This window comes from Musa acuminata, chromosome BXJ1-1 (assembly GCF_036884655.1).
Source record: "Musa acuminata AAA Group cultivar baxijiao chromosome BXJ1-1, Cavendish_Baxijiao_AAA, whole genome shotgun sequence".
NCBI classification, from domain to species: Eukaryota; Viridiplantae; Streptophyta; class Magnoliopsida; order Zingiberales; family Musaceae; genus Musa; species Musa acuminata.
In genome coordinates, this window is record NC_088327.1 from 15,040,482 (window position 1) to 15,058,377 (window position 17,896).

General features: G+C 41.8%; 1 protein-coding gene and 1 non-coding gene across 5 annotated transcripts; both read right to left on the reverse strand.

The window, feature by feature from the left end:
• Positions 1-7,880: 7,880 nt before the first annotated feature.
• LOC135585211 (calmodulin-binding protein 60 B-like) lies at positions 7,881-14,355 on the reverse strand. Of its 4 annotated transcripts, none has more exons than XM_065186662.1 (9): positions 14,269-14,355; positions 13,730-13,888; positions 12,822-12,897; positions 11,871-11,929; positions 10,360-10,853; positions 10,113-10,273; positions 9,832-10,035; positions 8,971-9,214; positions 7,881-8,776 (listed from the first exon to the last, which is right to left on the reverse strand). In XM_065186662.1, the coding sequence occupies exons 2-9, from the start codon at positions 13,852-13,854 to the stop codon at positions 8,235-8,237; spliced, it is 1,905 nt and encodes a 634-aa protein (XP_065042734.1). In that variant the 5' UTR covers positions 13,855-13,888; positions 14,269-14,355; the 3' UTR covers positions 7,881-8,234. The 4 variants fall into 4 exon arrangements, with proteins under 4 accessions (XP_065042734.1, XP_065042725.1, XP_065042717.1 ...); XM_065186653.1 differs by having other exon boundaries at positions 14,094-14,310; XM_065186645.1 differs by having other exon boundaries at positions 13,966-14,310.
• A 2,534-nt stretch (positions 14,356-16,889) lies between these two features.
• On the reverse strand, positions 16,890-16,963 carry TRNAN-GUU (transfer RNA asparagine (anticodon GUU)). The gene has a single exon. It is a non-coding gene; the product is annotated as a tRNA-Asn (tRNA).
• Positions 16,964-17,896: the final 933 nt, after the last annotated feature.

A 17,896-nucleotide genomic window follows, 5' to 3' on the forward strand; every position in this document is an offset into this window, starting at 1 on the left:
ATTTCGAAGGGGCTCTTGTTGGATGCAGAGCTCCGTTGCAGGTTGTAGGAGAATTGGGCAATGTCCAACAGCTTCACCCAATCTCGTTGATTGGCACTCACGTAGTGCCAGAGGTATTGCTCCAAGAGCGAATTTATTCTTTCCGTCTGGCCATCCGTCTGGGGGTGGAGGCTTGTAGAGAAGTATAACTTTAACCCCAACAATTTGAACAGCTCGGTCCAAAATCGTCCCAGGAACCGAGCGTCTCGATCACTAATGATATTGTGCGGGACTCCCCAATACTTCACTACATTCTTCATCATCAGCTTGGCCGCCTCCTCTGCTGAACAGTGTAGGGGAGCAGCAATGAAAGTTGCATACTTTGAAAACCGATCGACCACCACGAGTATCGATCCGAGTCCCCCTACAGGTGGCAAGCTTGATATGAAGTCCAAGGAAATGCTCTCCCACGGTCTTTCTGGTACGGGCAACGGCTCCAGAAGTCCCACCGGCTTGCGCTGCTCCACCTTGTCTTGTTGGCAAGTAAGGCATGTTCAAACATATTCCTCCACATCAATCCCCATCTTCGGCCAGTAGAAGGTGCTAGTCATAGGTGCCCAGCAAGCCAATCACGTGAGTGATGGCACGTGTGACTTGATACAGAATCTTTTTGCTTATTATATTTTGGCGTATATCACTTTATAACTATTGCATAAATACATATATATTGTGATGTCCTTGGATTTGTGCAATGGGAATCGGATCGTGATGAGATCACGATAATGAGATCGATTCACCTTTAAACACATATCGTAAATAATCCCGGTCATAGGTTACTCGAGAGGGACATCGTGATAACCGGATAGACTGGTGTGCTGTATACCCGTCTATATGATGGATGCAGCTGGTCTCATAGCTGCTCGTGTAGGGACACTAGGGATACAGTACAGGTGCTCATTGGAGAATGAGTTCACTGATTGATCCGCTTACGGAATGCTGGATGGTTGATGATGCCTTATTGTCAGACAGCGATTCCGTAGTCCTAGTGGTGTATCTGGTCCTTAGACTTGAGACACCAAGGATGTCCTGTATGAGTGCTCCACTCTTTGATACCAGACTTATAGGTTTGGCTGTCCCCAGATCTAGTACAGCTGGTCATTGGGAGTGGTAGTCGACCTTACGAGGGCTATTGAGTGTCAATAGAGGATCATCCACTCTCGGCGTCATGAGAGGAATATCCTATGTGTTCTTGCTCAGACAAATCCCTGGCCAGGGTCATTCGAGTTGAGAGAGAAAGAGTTCTCCGGGAGAATCCGATTAGAGCGAGACTCGAGTAGAAACCGTATGGGTCTGACAACACCATGCTCGATATACGGTCTCTAGGATATTAGATGGATGAGGGACTATAGGTACATGGTAACTGAGGACAGATAGGTCCAATGGATTGGATTCCCCTGTATCGTCTGGGGACTACGGCGTAGTGGCCTAGTACGTCCGTAGTCGATGAGTCGAGTGAATTATTACAGAGATAATAATTCACTGAGTTAGAAGGAGTTCTGACAGGTATGACTCACAGCCAGCTCGATATTGGGCCTAGAGGGTCACACACATATGGTAGGCATTGCGATGAGTAGAGGTTCGGATATGAGATATCCGACGGAGCCCTTGTCTTATTGGATGCAGATCCAATACCCACTAGGGAAGGACCCATTAGGGTTTGACACGGGATCTCTATAAATAGGAGGGATTCACAGCCTCATAGGCTAGAGTCTTCGCTTGCCTTTCCTATTCTCCTCTCCCTCTCCACCTCAGAGTAGGCCTGGAGTTTTGAGGAGCGTCGTCGCAACCCTGCTGTGTGGATCACCGCTAGAGAGGAGGACGCTTGACCTCCTTCCCCCTCTCCTAAGGATCTGCAAGGAAACAGGGATATACGATCTCCCTAGGTAACACAATCTCTATACACAATTTTGTGTTTTGCGGATTTTTTGCGCACCAATCTTCGCACGACGACGAACATCTTTTTGGGAATCGGGGATTTTTGTTTTTTTGTTCTTCCGCTGCGCATATGATGTTGCCCCCCAATGATTTCCCAACAGAAGGCCCTCTCCACGAGAGCCAACGTTCTGTGAATGCTTGGGTGTTCAGCCTAAAGGGAATCGTGACACTCTTTTAAGAGCTCACGCCTTAAATTGTCTACTCGGGGAACATACACCCTATTCCCTTTTGTGTAAATAAGCCCCTCCTGGACCCAAAATCGTCGTGCCTTGCCTTCTTTGATGAGTTGCATTGGGATAACTGCCTAGGGATCACTATACAGTCCATCCCTAATTCAGGAAAGGAAGTTGGAGTCCAACTGACTTGCTTGGCCTCTGCCCTCCAATTGTACGGCATTCACGCATTCCACTTTCCGACTCAACGCATCGGCCACGACATTCGCCTTCCCGGGCTTGTACTCCATTGCCATATCAAATTCAACTAGGAAGTCCTGCCATCGTCCTTACTTTGGGGAGAGCTTCTTCTGAGTTTGGAAATAGCTCAGGGCGATGTTGTCCGTCCTCAGCACAAATCGCGACCCGAGGAGGTAGTGTCGCCAAACTCGCAGATAGTGGATCACGACTGTCATCTCCTTCTCATGCACTGGATACCGCCGCTCGGTCTCGTTGAGTTTGTGGCTTTCGTAGGCCACCGGATGACCCTCCTGCATGAGTACCCCCCCAATAGCGAAGTCCGAAGCATCTGTATGGACTTCAAAGGGCTCTCCATGGTTCGGCAATTTGAGCACTGGTTCTTCCAGAACAGCAGCCTTTAGGTCTTGGAATGCTATCTCACATTTATCCGACCACTTCCAAGGCTGCTCCTTCTTCAGCAACTCCATCAGTGGGGTTGCCCGCATCGAATATCCCGCTATGAAGCGTCGATAGTAATTGACGAAACTAAGGAAGGATCTTAACTCTGGCACCTTCTTTGGAGTTCGCCATTCCGCAACTACTTGCACCTTCGACTTATCCATCCGAATGGAGCCATCACCGATTCGATGCCCCAAGAATAAGATCTCAGTTTGAGCAAAGTAGCATTTCTCCCTTTTCACGAACAAAGTGTTCTCCCTGAGAACTTTGAAAATCGTCCGAAGGTGCTTGACGTGCTCCTCGAGCGTTTGACTGTAGACGACGATATCATCCAGGTAGACGACCACGAACTTATCCAAATACTCCTTGAATAGCTGGTTCATGAGAGTACAGAATGTGGCCGGAGCGTTGGTTAAGCCGAAAGGCATCACTAAGAACTCAAACGCTCCATACCTAGTCACACAGGTAGTCTTCGCTTCGTCGCCTTCAGTAATGCGCACCTGCCAATACCCCGACCGAAGGTCGAGTTTTGAGAAATACTTAGCCATGCCCAATTGGTCGAACAAGTCCGCGATGAGCGGGATGGGATACTTGTTCTTCACTGTTACTTTGTTGAGGTCTCGGTATTCGACGCATAATCGGAGGCTCCCATCTTGTTTCTTCTGGAAGAGAACTGGAGCTCCGAAAGGTGCTTTAGAGCTGCGGATGAGACCACCGCTTAGCAGTTCCCCTAACTGCTTCCTAAGTTCTGCCAACTCTGGCGGGGGCATGCGGTAGGGTGGTCTCGCTGGAGGCTTCACTCCTGGCTCCAGCTCGATGTTGTGATCCACGCCTCTACGTGGTGGAAGAGTCTTCGGCAACTCGGGTGGCAACATCTTTGAACTCTTTTAGGACGTTCGCCACCACAGCAGGTTCTTGAATGGCCTCCTCGTTGAGTGGCTCTAGCTTCATAGCAGCCACGAATGTCAATTCGCCCTTTCGCACCCCTTTCTTCAGTTGTAATGCTGAAATGTGTTGGGGCTCCTTAGTTCCTCTCCGAGAGACGGGAACCACGCAGGGGTCATTGCCTCCCATCATTCATAGGGAGTTCAAGAACGGCATCGGCACCAACTTCGCCGCGTGCATAAACTCCATTCCAAGAATCACTTGGAAGTCGTCCAGTGGTACGGCCATCATGTTGGTGTTTCTGCTCCAAGTCCCGATTTTGATGGGAACTCCCTTCGCCAACCCAGAGATTCGCCTGGCCTCCGAGTTCACCGCCTTCATTCGGCTTGGGCTCTTCTCCAAGGTCAACCCAAGTCGTTGTGCTTCGCGATCGGCTATGAAGTTGTGGGAAGCGCCCGTGTCCACCATTGCACGGGTCGTTTGGCCATTTAGCTTGATGTCCACATACATCAGCTCACTACTTCCTGCTTTTTGTGCCTTTGTCTTCATGTTCTCCCCCACTTGACCCCGCATAGCGTTCAACAACCGCATTGCTCCCATTTGGGGTCCTTGCGACTCCTCGTCGTCGCTGTTGGATTCTGAACTGCTCGAACTAAGAGCAACAGCTTTGCCCTTGTCCGATCGGGGAGGGTGGATGGAAGCTGTCAAAGCATTAAGTGCCTGTTTCTGTGGGCACTCCCTTACCATGTGTGGTCCTCCGCACAAGAAGCATCCTCCAGGTTTTGAGGCCTTGCCTTTTGGGTTCGGCCCTTTGTGGGAGCTCTTCTTCTTCTGTTCGCCCCCGAGCTCCTTCCCTCGAGAATGTTTTGGAGGGCGATTGCCTGAAGATTGTTTCCTTCTCGCTGGGTCTTCAGAGGAAACAAAGTCGGTGAGCCTTTCTGCAGCAGCTATTGCCCCGACCACGTCGGTAACATTCCTTCGATTTAGCTCCTGTTGAGCCCATGGTTTCAAACCATCAAGGAAACTGAACAACTTGTCCTTCTCGGACATGTCCTGTATGTCCAACATTAGTGCAGAAAATTGTTTCACATAGTCTCGGATGGTGGTACTTTGGCGGAGTTGTCTCAACTTCCTTCTTGCGACGAACTCTGTGTTCTCCGGTAGGAACTGAGTTCTCAACTCCCGCTTCAAGTTCTCCCATGTGTCGACTCGACACCGACCTTGTTGGATCTCCTCCCAACGAGTTCGCCACCAAAGTTTCGCATCTCCGTTCAGATACATTGTTGCTATAGAAACTTTGGTATCTTCAGAATCGGGCCTCATAGCTTGGAAGTATTGCTCCATGTCGAACAGAAAGTTCTCGAGCTCTTTGGCATCTCTGGCCCCTCCATATCGATGAGGCTCAGGTGCCCTCAAATTTTGTGGCGGTGCAACGCGGGTGTTGCCTCCTCCCGCATTTAGTGTTCTTGTGAGCATGGCCACCTTAGCAGTGAGTTCTGCCACAACATCTTGTAAGTGTTGCACGGAGTCTTTGGTGTCGTAAGACAGTCGGTCGACTTGGGCCTCGACCTTGTCGATCCTGGACTCTGCTTCCTCTTGCGGGCTCTCTATCCCAACAAGCCTTTGTTGGCCATGGTAGAGTTCCTCCATGCTCGCCTCCAGAACATCCAGGCGGGTTTCCGCCGTTGTGAGTCTCTCCTTGTGACTCTTTTTCCCAGTTAGCGCACCAGATTGTGCTTCCTCCGCTCGCGGAGAGTAGCCAACTTCTCGCTCATCTTGTTCGCTGCCGCGCTTCTCTTGAGCGGCTCCAACAGCATGAGAGCGAGTGTCCACATGCAGCCCACCTGTGGCTGCTTGGGGCAAGGGTCCGACTTGCCCCGTCTTGCTTGATTCGCCACGATGCTTAGCCATGGCGAAGTTGCGAAGTTCGTTCGCTGTTCGCTCGAAGTGCTTGCCCGCTCTGATACCACAATGTCACGACCTTAGCTGGAATTGCCTAAGGCGTGAGGCACCCTTGCGGCCAAAGACGCGAACTTAGCTTGCGTTGCCTAAGTCGTGAGTTACCCTTGTGGCAAAGACGCGAACTTAGCTTGCGTTTCCTAAGTTGCGCTTCGCCCTTGCGATATTGCTCCGCAAGGATCAGCCCACTTTGTAACCTCTCGCAGGTCCCGAAGGACCTGTAAAAGAGAAAGTTGGTTAGTTCGAAAGAACGAGCAACGGACAAGTCCCAAAGTCTCACGAAAAGGGGAAGCTTTACAAGCAATTCGAGAACACCTTGTGTGCACAAGAGAAAAGAGGGAGAGGGAGAAAAACAAGGCTTTCAAGGATGAACGAACAGCTGCAAGCCCACAAACAGCCGCTCACCTGGTCCCGAGCGCGAAGACAAGTTCCCATAAAGGTCACGTGCGAACTTGTGAAAGAGAGTTCAACGCCCAGTATATAACCGAAGCCCCATCCAGCCCTGTGCCACCCAGGGGGTTTCAGGGGTCTGAGATGGCTGACATTTTGGTGAGCGGAGGCAGTTCTCCGCAACCCTCCCGCGGCACACGAAAACGGAGCTGTTTTGGGCTATTTTGGGGCTGTTTTGCTCGGTTCGGTGAGCGGTCACTTTGTAGCGCAGCAGCTTGTTCGAACTTACATATTTACAAGCAAAATGATCCAAAACCAAGAGAAAACATGCTGTCAAGCAGCTATACATGCAGGTGTGAGTGACGAACGGTTCGTTGAATGAAGTTGTTGCAGGTGCGCGACGACCGTTCGTGATAGCCTGGGAGACCCAATCTCCTAGGTGGTCTGGGCGGTGGTACCGCCCAGATTAAGCGGTGGTACCGCTCTTGTCAAGCGGTGGTACCGTCAGAGCTCAGAGATCAAGCTCCGTCCGGCGGTGGTACTGCCCATTAATGACGGTGTCAGCATCTCGAAATTCAAGGATTTGAATTTTTTGGCTCCAACTTTTGAAGTCATTGGGGCCTATAAATACCCCACCATTTTCTACATGAATGGGTAACAAAGTCCTATTATATGTGTAAAAAATTCTAAGTATTTGGGGTGTGAAAAGTGTTGTAAAAGTGAGAAGAGTTCTCCTCCTCCCTCTCTTAGCCTTATAATCATCCAAGAAAGAGAAGTGAGACTTGTAAGGGTTGTCTTCTAAACCCGACAAATGAAGAAATAGCTATAAAAGATGGTTGGTCTTGGCCTATTGAAGAAAGGTCTCTTTTAGTGGATGCCGATGATCTCGACGGAGGAGAAATCCAAAATGCACGTATGTCTCATTGATCGAACCACTTTAAATTCTGGTTTGTTTTTCCTTTTATGTAATTTGCTTTACTACAAACCTCCTTGAGCTTCTTCTTACATTCTTACGAAAGTTTTAAGTTCAACATCTTTCTGAAACGATTTGAATTGAGACGAACTTTATACGAAATCGAAGAATTTTTCATTGCACCAATTCACCCTCTTTAGTACTATTCTTGATCCTAACAATTGATATAAGATATTTGAGGGATTTGCAAATAACAAGGAAGGTTCATTTCCTTCATTCAAGGGATTCACAAGTACTAATATTAACACAATTCAATCGAATCTACACTTAGAGTTAAAGTCATTAGCAAGTTGAAACAAAACAAGGAGCTCAAACAAGGAGTAAGTGAGAAGAATATCACAAACAAAGGTGTTCAATGTAATATTCATATTTTAAGTTTCATTCATCCCTTAGGCAACATGTAAGGGACTTCCAGTAAGCTTGATAAACCTATTTTGATTGAGTTTTCTGTTTTTTTTTTGCTTTAAAGTACAATTTGTATATGGTCATCATATAGTGACAAAATTATTCAAAACAGTCTTTAGCTCACAAACTTCAAAGCTTTTGTGTAGAAACTTTTGCATTCAATGGACTAACTTGGATCCTTTATCATGTGATCTTTCAAAGATTATAAAGTTCGGCTGTGCCTATTAATTGTTTGATAAAATATCTTCTTATAAAATTTCGAGTTATACGCTTCAGTAAAGCAACATCAATAGTTTACTTGCACGTGCACATGTTTTCTAATATGTTTTCTCTCAAGAAATGTCATTGGGGACCTTAAGAGTTATAAAGAGACAATACATGGCTTAAATAAAACCAACTAGATATATTACATAAGATCTAATTGCATCCTAACATACTCTCAAGGAATCCAAGTGTTCTTTATTATGACTAACAACTTTATTAACAATGACGTTTGTCGGCCATTTGCTTCGACTGATTCATTTTTCTCCTTATAATCATCTAACATGGTGAGATTATAAGTTTTGACTAATCTTTAATAAGCAGGCATTGTTAGGGATGTCACATAGCTCAAACGATTACAACATAATATGCTAAAATACATCGAATGTGAAGCATATGGACAAAAGTTGAGCTTCCCAACTCGAGTAATTGTTCCGTTAAGCCTCTCGTGATCCCCACTCTAAACATCACCATAGTCCATGAGAAGAGGAAACCACCACATGAACTGTTAGATGATGACGATGAACGCATGCTTGCTAGTCCTCGAGCTCAACAAGCTGAGCCGCTCTTCTCTCGGCTGCCTTCTTCCGCACAAATATCCCCCATCGCATGGCCGCCTTGATCTTAAGCCACCCGACCACCGCCCTACCCGACGGACGGCTCCGTTCGTCATCGTCATCGTTGAAGTTGGAGCACAGCGAAGGCACGTACGGTGGGAAGCCATATCCATCCTCATGCAGACTCGTGGAAGCTCCAACAACACTTAAGTTGCGGAGTAAGTGCTGCATGTCCTCATTCTCCAGCATCTCATGGCTTCTCAACCGGATCTCCTCCTCCGAGAGGAAGTCATCCTGTTGGCACGACCAGTCTTCGTATGGTTGGAATTCTATGCTCGGTTGATGTAGCGGTGGAGCGAGTGCAAGACCTGCACGATCGTCTCTTCTGAAATGGGACTGGTGAGAGGAGCTACTTGACTGGTTTTGGAAAGCAAAGGAAGTGCTTTGGATCGGCATTTGGGCATTTGAATCTGCATCTTGTGGAAGGTTAGAGTACCGAGTAGCTCGACTCCCATTATATCCTAAAGAAAAGAAAAGAGCAGTTGAGATACTAACTATTTGGAATCGGCTACATAAATCTGAATATACAAATAAAATGCCTGCTATAATTATATATCCAATAATGTTGAAATTACTTCAAACTAGTGCTCTTAAGCCAACTCCTAATTAATTATCTAAAACAAATAGTACTTGGAGAAATATAATGATTTCTCACCTTCGGCGGTATCAGCAATTGCTACTGGATGGTGCTGTAAGGGAACTGAAGACTGAGGGTGAAACTGAGAGATTTGCTGGTCATGCGAAGAAGGATGATTCAATGATGAAACAAATGGGGATTCTTGTTGCAAGGAAGCGGTTGCTTTCTTGCTCTTTGTGAAGTCCAAGAGGGTGTGACCGTCGTATGCTATGGCATGCATCCAATTGTCGTATGCCTTTTTGACCAATGTATCTGCAAAAACCTGCAATGGATGAAGGGAACACAATCATCTTCTCAACCTATATTGATCATTGGAGTTTCTACTAATGTACTGGGTATCCAGGTGCTGTGCACTTCTAGTAGGATCAAATGGAAGTAGCAGCTCAATTTATAGAATTCACATCCAACAGGTTATAGATCTGAAAATTTTGCTCTCTCTCTCTCTCTCTCTCTCTCTCTCTCTCTCTCTCTCTCTCTCTCTCCAGTTTTCACAAATCAAGTTTGTAATTTCCATACCTTAGTTGTAAGTGTAGACATGGATTCATTAGCTTGGAACAATGGAGATTTTAGAAATGCAGCTTTTCCCAACTTTATCTTCACTTGTTAATAACAAAGTTTGCTTTGGAATGGATGGAGGAGAACATGCAACTAATAAGATGTCAAGGCCAATGATGTCAATTCTATTTCAGCCTATCAACTTTTGTAGTTTTAACTCCTTTGTTGTCACAAACAGATTTTGCTTCAGTTTCACAAGAAAATTGTCACGATTAGTAGCCTAATATCCTCCTTCATGATAATGACTACCAATGAATAACTGGATTACCGCGTGCCATGGTACGAAACAGCGAAAAAGAGTATAATAATAGAAATACTACTCACCTTCTGACTGTCATTAAGTCCTCCTGCTGAACAGAACTGCCCTCCAGCGATTAAGCCACAGAACTCAGAGATGTTGTTGAAAATAGCACCAACATCCCTCGTTTCATCTGAGTAGTATACATAGTACTTTCCACTTAAGACACAAGTCTTCGCATGCTCCACAAGGATATCCCACATCTTATTTGACATACCAGTTCCCAGGATCTAGAAGCACACAATGAATGAATGACACAAAAGAATGAATAAAAAATTCTATCGGAGAACAATACATCAAAACTTACATTACGCAATCTTTGGGGATCTCTGACAACAAGCCTGAGGAAATCTTCGACTGTGTTAATTCCGTTGCTATTCAACCTCTTGTGGAATGACCCATCCTTGCCAATCTTTTCCAATCTCCAAACTTCATCCTTCAAGGCAGGTGGATAATGTTTCTTGTACACTATAAAAAGATTAGAGGAGAAAAAATTATATATGAAATTGCGAGGGGAAAAAGACCAAATAATTAAAAATGTTAAGAAGACCTACATTCTCCTCTATGATCCTTAACCACGAAAGCTTCTGTCTTTGCTTCACGTATACGAATACCCTCACAATAGCCTGAGGCAATCTTCAAACCAAGTCTAAATTTTCTGCTTCGGATCCAACTAGAATTATCAGTAAAATTAAGCTCTCCGAGGCTACCAACACCATCTTTCAAAGAAACCTGTACGTCCCCTGTCAAAAGTGGTCTCTTTCCTTCACGCTCTTTAACTACATGGCTCTCAAAATCTTCTTCCGTCCAATTCTCATCATCTTCATCATTAAAATCACCCTCTAGAACTAAAACATCTAGCTTTGCAGATGCCTCAGGTCCTGAGCTTACCACATGACCAGAATTTGCATCAAGTAATACAACATGAATTGCAGCTCCCTGTTCCCCTTCTACTTTTCCACCTGTAAAAAGAGGAAGCGATAGCCTCGTCCTGAAGTGCAACTGTAGGTTTCTTCCATCAGGTCCTTCTATTTGTTTTGGTGAACACCTGCATGATGTATAACCAGAAATACTTATTTCTAAAATATTAAATATGCTTATTTCAGAAAAAAATTACTGAATATACTGTTAGCTCATGTTATCATCATTTTTCTATCTCCTGTAGTATAAGCTACAACTAAGTAGACTAATTCCCATTGGTTGACAACATTAAACTAAAAGAAGAATGACACAGCTCATAATGGTTCACAAAGAATAGCAAATATAATAAAGAACTTACATAAGCTAGTTGTGTGATCCTGCAACATTATTTTTTAAAGATGCTGATTCCATACAAATAAAATATGATGCGCACACACAAATGAAAACACAATACATATATCAGTTTTGTATAGATATATAGTATCTGTAAATAAGATTCCATGTGCTTGTGTTGCTAAATCACCATGGAACTGGTATAGCAAATCCACCTAGGATTTCATATATTCTGATGAGCATTTCATCCTTTTGGCCTTTGGATCTTCCTCAATAGTAACAAAACAAATGTTATTGGGGCAGTTCCTGACATAATACTCTTACATGACACTCATATAAAACCTTTTTCTCTATGCTTTCCGGAGTCTGGCAGATTCTGGACTAGAAATTGTGGTCAAATTAGAGCTAACAACTCAAGTGGCAATCAATCATATTTTTTATCACTATTAAAAGTTCATAAATACTAATTCTCCAAGAAATAGAAGTTGAAGGCATAAGAGAGTTCTGTAGATAACTTGTACTTGAAATCTTAAAATAGGAAGAGAAAAAGTGAAGAAAATCTAACATTGTATCACAATTGTTGGTTTTTTAGTTCAAAAACAGCAGCAGGATGAAAATTGTTTTCAATTACCAAAGGTTCCATTTTATAGTGTAGAGGATGACACAACAATAGCCAATTCTAGGAGCAAACAGCATTCATGTACATGATGGACAGTCTTCTACTCTCAGAAGCAACAGTGAGATGAGAGAACTAGTTGGAATTTGCAAAGGTTTAATCTGTAGTGTAGTCGATGATGTAACAATTTTATACCTTCCACCAATCCTGGTAGGACCCAACTTTGCTAAGGCTCGTTCCACTTCTTCACTGACCTATGTAAGCACAAAACAGAATAAGATTAGCAGTCAAAAAATGTACCTGTGTAAATGAATAAAACTGCAGAATTTGAGTCCCACAAAGAGAGAAGGTTCAAAAGATTCATGTTCCCTTAAATGCAGTTAATTAGTAATAACTACAAATTTACATTATAAAAGATAAAGGAATGGACAATAGGCAAAAGTAACATGATAAATTTTACATTATCACAGGACATGTGCAAGCTGGATTCATATCTCACTCAGAAATTAAATTAATCATTTGGAATGCAAGTGAAAGAATACAAATAAAGAACATGAAGTGTCTACAGTTCATAGATGAAACAAAAGAACCAAACAAGAAAACTAGTGGGCATACAGGAAGGCTGATGCTACAGATATGGTAAGGGCCGATGCTACATGACAATTTCCCAAATCAACCTTCATCCAAAGCAAAATAGCCCAGGACTGAAATTGCATTTCTAATTCATCCAAGAAATATATCAATCGAATGACATGTCATAAAAAGTTAAAAAATAGACAAAGGCAGCAAACTAGCATGGCCCATCTCATAGAAGATCATGAACTGAAATACGTATGCCACATTCTTTTCTGAGAAAAAAAAATGAGGACAAGTACTTAACTCCAGAAAGCTTAGCAAGTTTAATATCAACCAGATCCATAATTTCAAACCTCATTTCAGAGTTCACATGGGATACTAATATCACCTAACGGTATCATAAACAATGGAAAGAGAAAAGATAATGAAACGTAAGCATCATCACGCAGAAATCCCAGTAACTACAGCCCAGGAAAAGCTGTTGTGGTAGCTTAATATTTGCAATCATAAAATGCCCCACATATGCATGATTTCAAGAAAATCTGCTATGAAATAAGACATTTGTCTTACAACTCTACGAAGGATGGGCTCCAATGACGAACAGATTTTCTGCAGACTGTCCACTTTCAATGCCTCAACGATCACACTGCAAAGAATATTTACTCTGATTAGATATTTACTCATGCTAATCATAAGTAGGCACACATGCATTTATGAATATCTAATCTTAAGGAACTGGAATAAGTGAAACATAATTATCAAATAGTTGATGCCTCTAACTACTAATGTTTGCATAGGACATGTCTATGCAATGACACATGTCAAAGGGTAAAACCAGGTAAAATAAAAATCAAACGAATCATCTTAAAAGGTCAGTGACAAGATTGAATCTGTTTCTTTTTCTTTCAGTGTTCTTAACCCTGAAGACTTCTCATTTGTCCAGGCATTTGTTTTTCTTATATTGGTTTACATATGAACAGGCATGCACACGCACGCGCGCACACACAGAGGGAGCAAAGTCATCCTGTCTTGTTTGTTAGAACAGGAATCAGAACATCATCTGTTAACGAGATTTCAAGCTTCAGCCCCTTGCACCTGCTGTCAAGCTCAAGAGTTTTGCCCCTGTACAGAATTGGAGCTATTCGGGCATGACTAGCAGCAAATGATAAATAACTTGAACTTAACACATGAAATTATCTCTGTTCCAACTACAATGAGGAATAAGTAAGAAAATACACACAAAACAATAGGGTAGTCTTCGGGAGAAGGGAAGAACTGTATCAGAAGGCAAGAATCTATAGAATAAAAACCTTTCCACCAAAATGACCCTACAAATCTATTCCAATAAGATGGAAAACGAACAGACCAAGCTAAGTCTTGCTTTATTTGTCATACGGCAATACTAGAAATCAGAATAGTTTAAAGAGGTAAGCTTTTCTAAGTTTCTATCTTTTAGTCCAAATTTCTTGGTTGCTTACCTCGCGAGGGCCGGAACCTTAGACCGCTTGGGCTCGGGTTGCAAGCCGTCCCTGTCCCTTGCTTCCAACCCCCGCTTCTCCCTCGGCAGCGTCCCCTGCCGCTCATACCTCCCGGGCCGCTGCATTCCGCGATCCAAATCCCAGATATCTCTCTATGGGCTGTGCAACAAATCCCAGAACCAAAATCCGATGATTCCGGAACAACATACAAGTCATGAAGAGCTACATGAAGTTACCATCTTCGGCACTGAAAACAAAAGACTGTCTGTCTTTCCGGACAAAACCTATCCAAAAATGGCGAAAGAGAACACTTGGTCGAAACCATGAAGAATCTAAAACCGCTGTAATGAGAGCTACAACAAACCTTCTCTCTCTCTCGTCGAGGTATCGCACGTAGTGGCAGCAGAAAGACAGAGAGAGAGAGAGAGACACACACACACACACACACACACAAATTTGTCGAAATGGTGTTATCGCTGAGAGAGAGAGCGACAGACACACAAATCTGTCGAAATGGTGTTATCGCTCGTGCCTTTTACCTTCTCTGTGTGCTCGCCCTTTTTTTATGACGGCTAAATAATAGAGTTCGGTGCCACCATACCAAGCAATATATACACCAGAGACGTTCCCTTAGGGACGCGTGCAACTACGTCCACTGCGTAGCATTGCTGTTTGCTGTGACAGATGAGGAGGGCCGGCAGCGCACTTAAAAAAGATTCGATATTGTGGAACCCTTTCCTTGAGATACCTGCCAGGACAATGGTAGCAGAAGTGGCCCCACCATTGCGCCTTCCAATGGTCATCCCGGTAGCAGTTCCGTTCGTATGCACGGCATCTTGCACCGTGCATAACTGTCGGTTCCCGCGCGTGTGGTTTCCGAGCGACTTCCAGGCTTCTTCTCGGAAAGAGGTGAGAGTTCTGTGAGGTAAAGTTACGGTTGGGTCCCACGCGTGGAGTTTCCAGGCGGGTTCCAGGCTTCTTCTAGGAAAGGGTAGAGTTGTGAGCTAAACGGAGCTGGTAAATTGTGGCTCCTCCCCCTCGTCCTTGCGCTCTTGCACTTCGTGTCGGCATGGCCTTTCTTTCTGGCGACTTATAAAGCTCACCCACCACCAAGTTATGCCTGACGCAAAGCTTGAAGGCTCGGTTCATTTTACGCACAGAAGCAAACAAAGAATCCTGCAAAGTTGACTTTTTTTGTTTGGAATCGCCTACACGTATCTATGTTTTAATCAATGACGAGGGTGGATTGCGTGATGCAGCTGACGCTTCGCTGCTCGAACAGCCTCCACGCCATGTGTCTACTTAAAAGGACTAATGGATATAGATCAGATAGAAAACTAATTGAACGTGGATTGTAAAACAAATTAACTCAAGTTTATATATACTAAACAAAAACAGATGGTAATCAAACATTGTAATAAACTAAAACAAATTAATATTGCGAGAAACAAAATATTAGGAGGTAAATCGATTGCACATAGATTGTAAAAAATATATATTAATGCATATTTACAAAAAAAGAAAAATTCTTTCTAGAAGAAATCTAACAGATGCACATAATTTATAAAATAAATCAACCCATGCAATTGCATATGGATTACAAAATAAAGTGACACAAGTTTGCACATGGATTAAACAAATCAATATTGTTATGGAACTATATCAAATTAATTGCAAGAAATAAATATCACTAGGAGGGATAAAGCATGTGGTTTTCTACATATGCTTTTTATATATCTTAATGATGATAAAAAAAAATTTCATATCCTAAATAGTTAGGATTTAGGATTCTGTTATTGTTGTTATTGTAACAGAGAAAAAGCAAAACAAATCTACATATAGATAGTAGAATAACCATTATAAGAAAAAAAAAAAAGTAAAATGATGCTACAAGGAGAACAATTAATTGGACATAGATTATATTAAAAAAATCGTACCAATTGTATATAAATTATAAAATAAATAGTCAAAAGTTTTCATATAGATTATGACACAAGTCAATATTGTAATAAAGTTTAATTCAAACTAATTGCAAGAACAAAGAACACTAGGTTGGATCAAGTAATACAAGTCTTCTATATAGATTGTAGAATAGCCTTTAAGAAAAAATAAAATAAACTAAATCTACAAGGGGAATAACCAATTGGACATGGACTATAAAAATAAATCAATTCATACTAATTTACAAATTGATTATAAAATAAATTGGTACAAGTTTGCATATAGATTATAAAACAAATCAACATTGCCCAAACAATATGGCAATAATTAATTAAAAACAAATGATGTAATAAAAATTTAATTAACACTTAAAATAAACTAAAAAATATTAATATTATTATAAAATAACACTAGAAGGAAGGCTTGATTATAAAATAAATTGACACAAGTTTTCATATAGATTATGACCCAAGTGAATATTGTAATAAAGTTTAATTCAAACTAATTGCAAGAACAAGGAACACTAGGTTGGATCAACATATAGATTATAGAATAAACGTTACAAAGAAAAAAAACTAACTAAAGCTATAAGGGGAATAAACAATTGAACATGGACTATCAAAACAAATCAATTCATACTAATTTGCATATTGATTATAAAATAAATTGGTACAAGTTTGCATATAGATTATAAAACAAATCAACGTTGCCCAAATAATATGGCAATAATTAATTAAAAACAATTGATGTAATAAAAATTAAATTAACACTTAAAATAAACTAAAAAATATTATTATTATTATAAAATGATGCTAGAAGGAGGGCTTGATTATAAAATAAATAATTGGCATAAGTTTTCATATAGATTATGAAACAAGTGAATATTGTAATAAAGTTTAATTCAAACTAATTGCAAGAACAAAGAACACTAGGTTGGATCAACATATAGATTGTCGAATAGCCTTTACAAAAAAAAAAAAACTAACTAACTAAAGCTACAAGGGGAATAACCAATTGGACATGGACTATGAAAACAAATAAATTCATACTAATGTACATATTAATTATAAAATAAATTGACACAAGTTTGCATACAGATTATAAAACAAATCAACATTGCCCAAACATTATTGTAATAATTAATTAAAACAAATGTTGTAGTAAAAAATAAATTAACACTAAGATAAACTAAAAAATTAATATTATTACATTAAAATAACGCTAGAAGGAGGGCTTGAACCTCCGACCTTGTGGTTAACAGCCACACGCTCTAACCAACTGAGCTATTCCAGCTGTTAATATTTATAGAATCTTTTCTTTATATCAAATATGTTTCATCAAGTTTCGAAGTACAAATCATTTTTATGAATAATTGGGTTTTTATGTATATGAAAGACTAATATTCTATTAGTCTATGGTTCAGAAAAATTGACTATCTGATGCATTATTGTAAATTTTCATTGACACAATGTGATGATACTACATCCTAAGATTAGAAATGCTATCGTCGTTTATAAGATTTGGGCTTAGAAATACATGATAACACTAGTGAGATATTAGTTCCTAAGTGAAAAAATGGTTAGTATACCTAAAAAGACATTCGGATCTTAGCATAGTTAACAAACCAAAGGAACGATAGACGCACTATGGGTGCAGTAAGTGAAATCAATATCAGTATACTGAAATAGGAAGGATCGATGGGATTGAATTTGGAGGTTACCTTTGGTTTCCGAAGAAAAGGCGAAAAAGAGGAGGAACGAGACTACTCCACCACCTCGTACCAAGAGGAAACTCGCAACCTTGCGGATAAGGATCGAAGAAAGAACACGAGAAGTAAATAGCAAGAAATTGAAACAGGAAGTCGGATGTGGTCAAAGGATATCATCGGCTTTGAGGATTACCTTCGAAAGGAGGAATCCGATGGAGCGGGGATACTTCTTCGCATTTACCCTCCCATGTATTGTGAAGTGGGAGAAGGCTGATGGGAAATGGAACTGGCCGTGCTACCAGAATATTCCTCGTTAGAGCGGGTAGGAAGTTATGATGAGGTGTATATACTCTAATGATCTGGGCGGGAATTATGTCTGTGATTCAGCATTTGGAATTCTTGAACTTGACGGTGAAGATTTTGAGATAGAACACACGGACGGTGCAGATGGTCAGATATTTCACATATGCTTGGACTCCTAGAGTATTCAAACCAAGCACACATGAGCTCAAAGATTA

Bases quoted from the DNA above. Each gene is read 5' to 3' on its own strand.
- LOC135585211 (XM_065186662.1), bottom strand. From the start codon at position 13,854: ATGCAGCGGCCCGGGAGGTATGAGCGGCAGGGGACGCTGCCGAGGGAG. The intron at 12,898-13,729 runs GTAAGCAACCAA...TATTCTTTGCAG, and splicing joins AAGGTTCCGGCCCTCGCGAG to TGTGATCGTTGAGGCATTGA. The intron at 8,777-8,970 runs GTGAGAAATCAT...TCTTTTCTTTAG, and splicing joins AATTGCTGATACCGCCGAAG to GATATAATGGGAGTCGAGCT.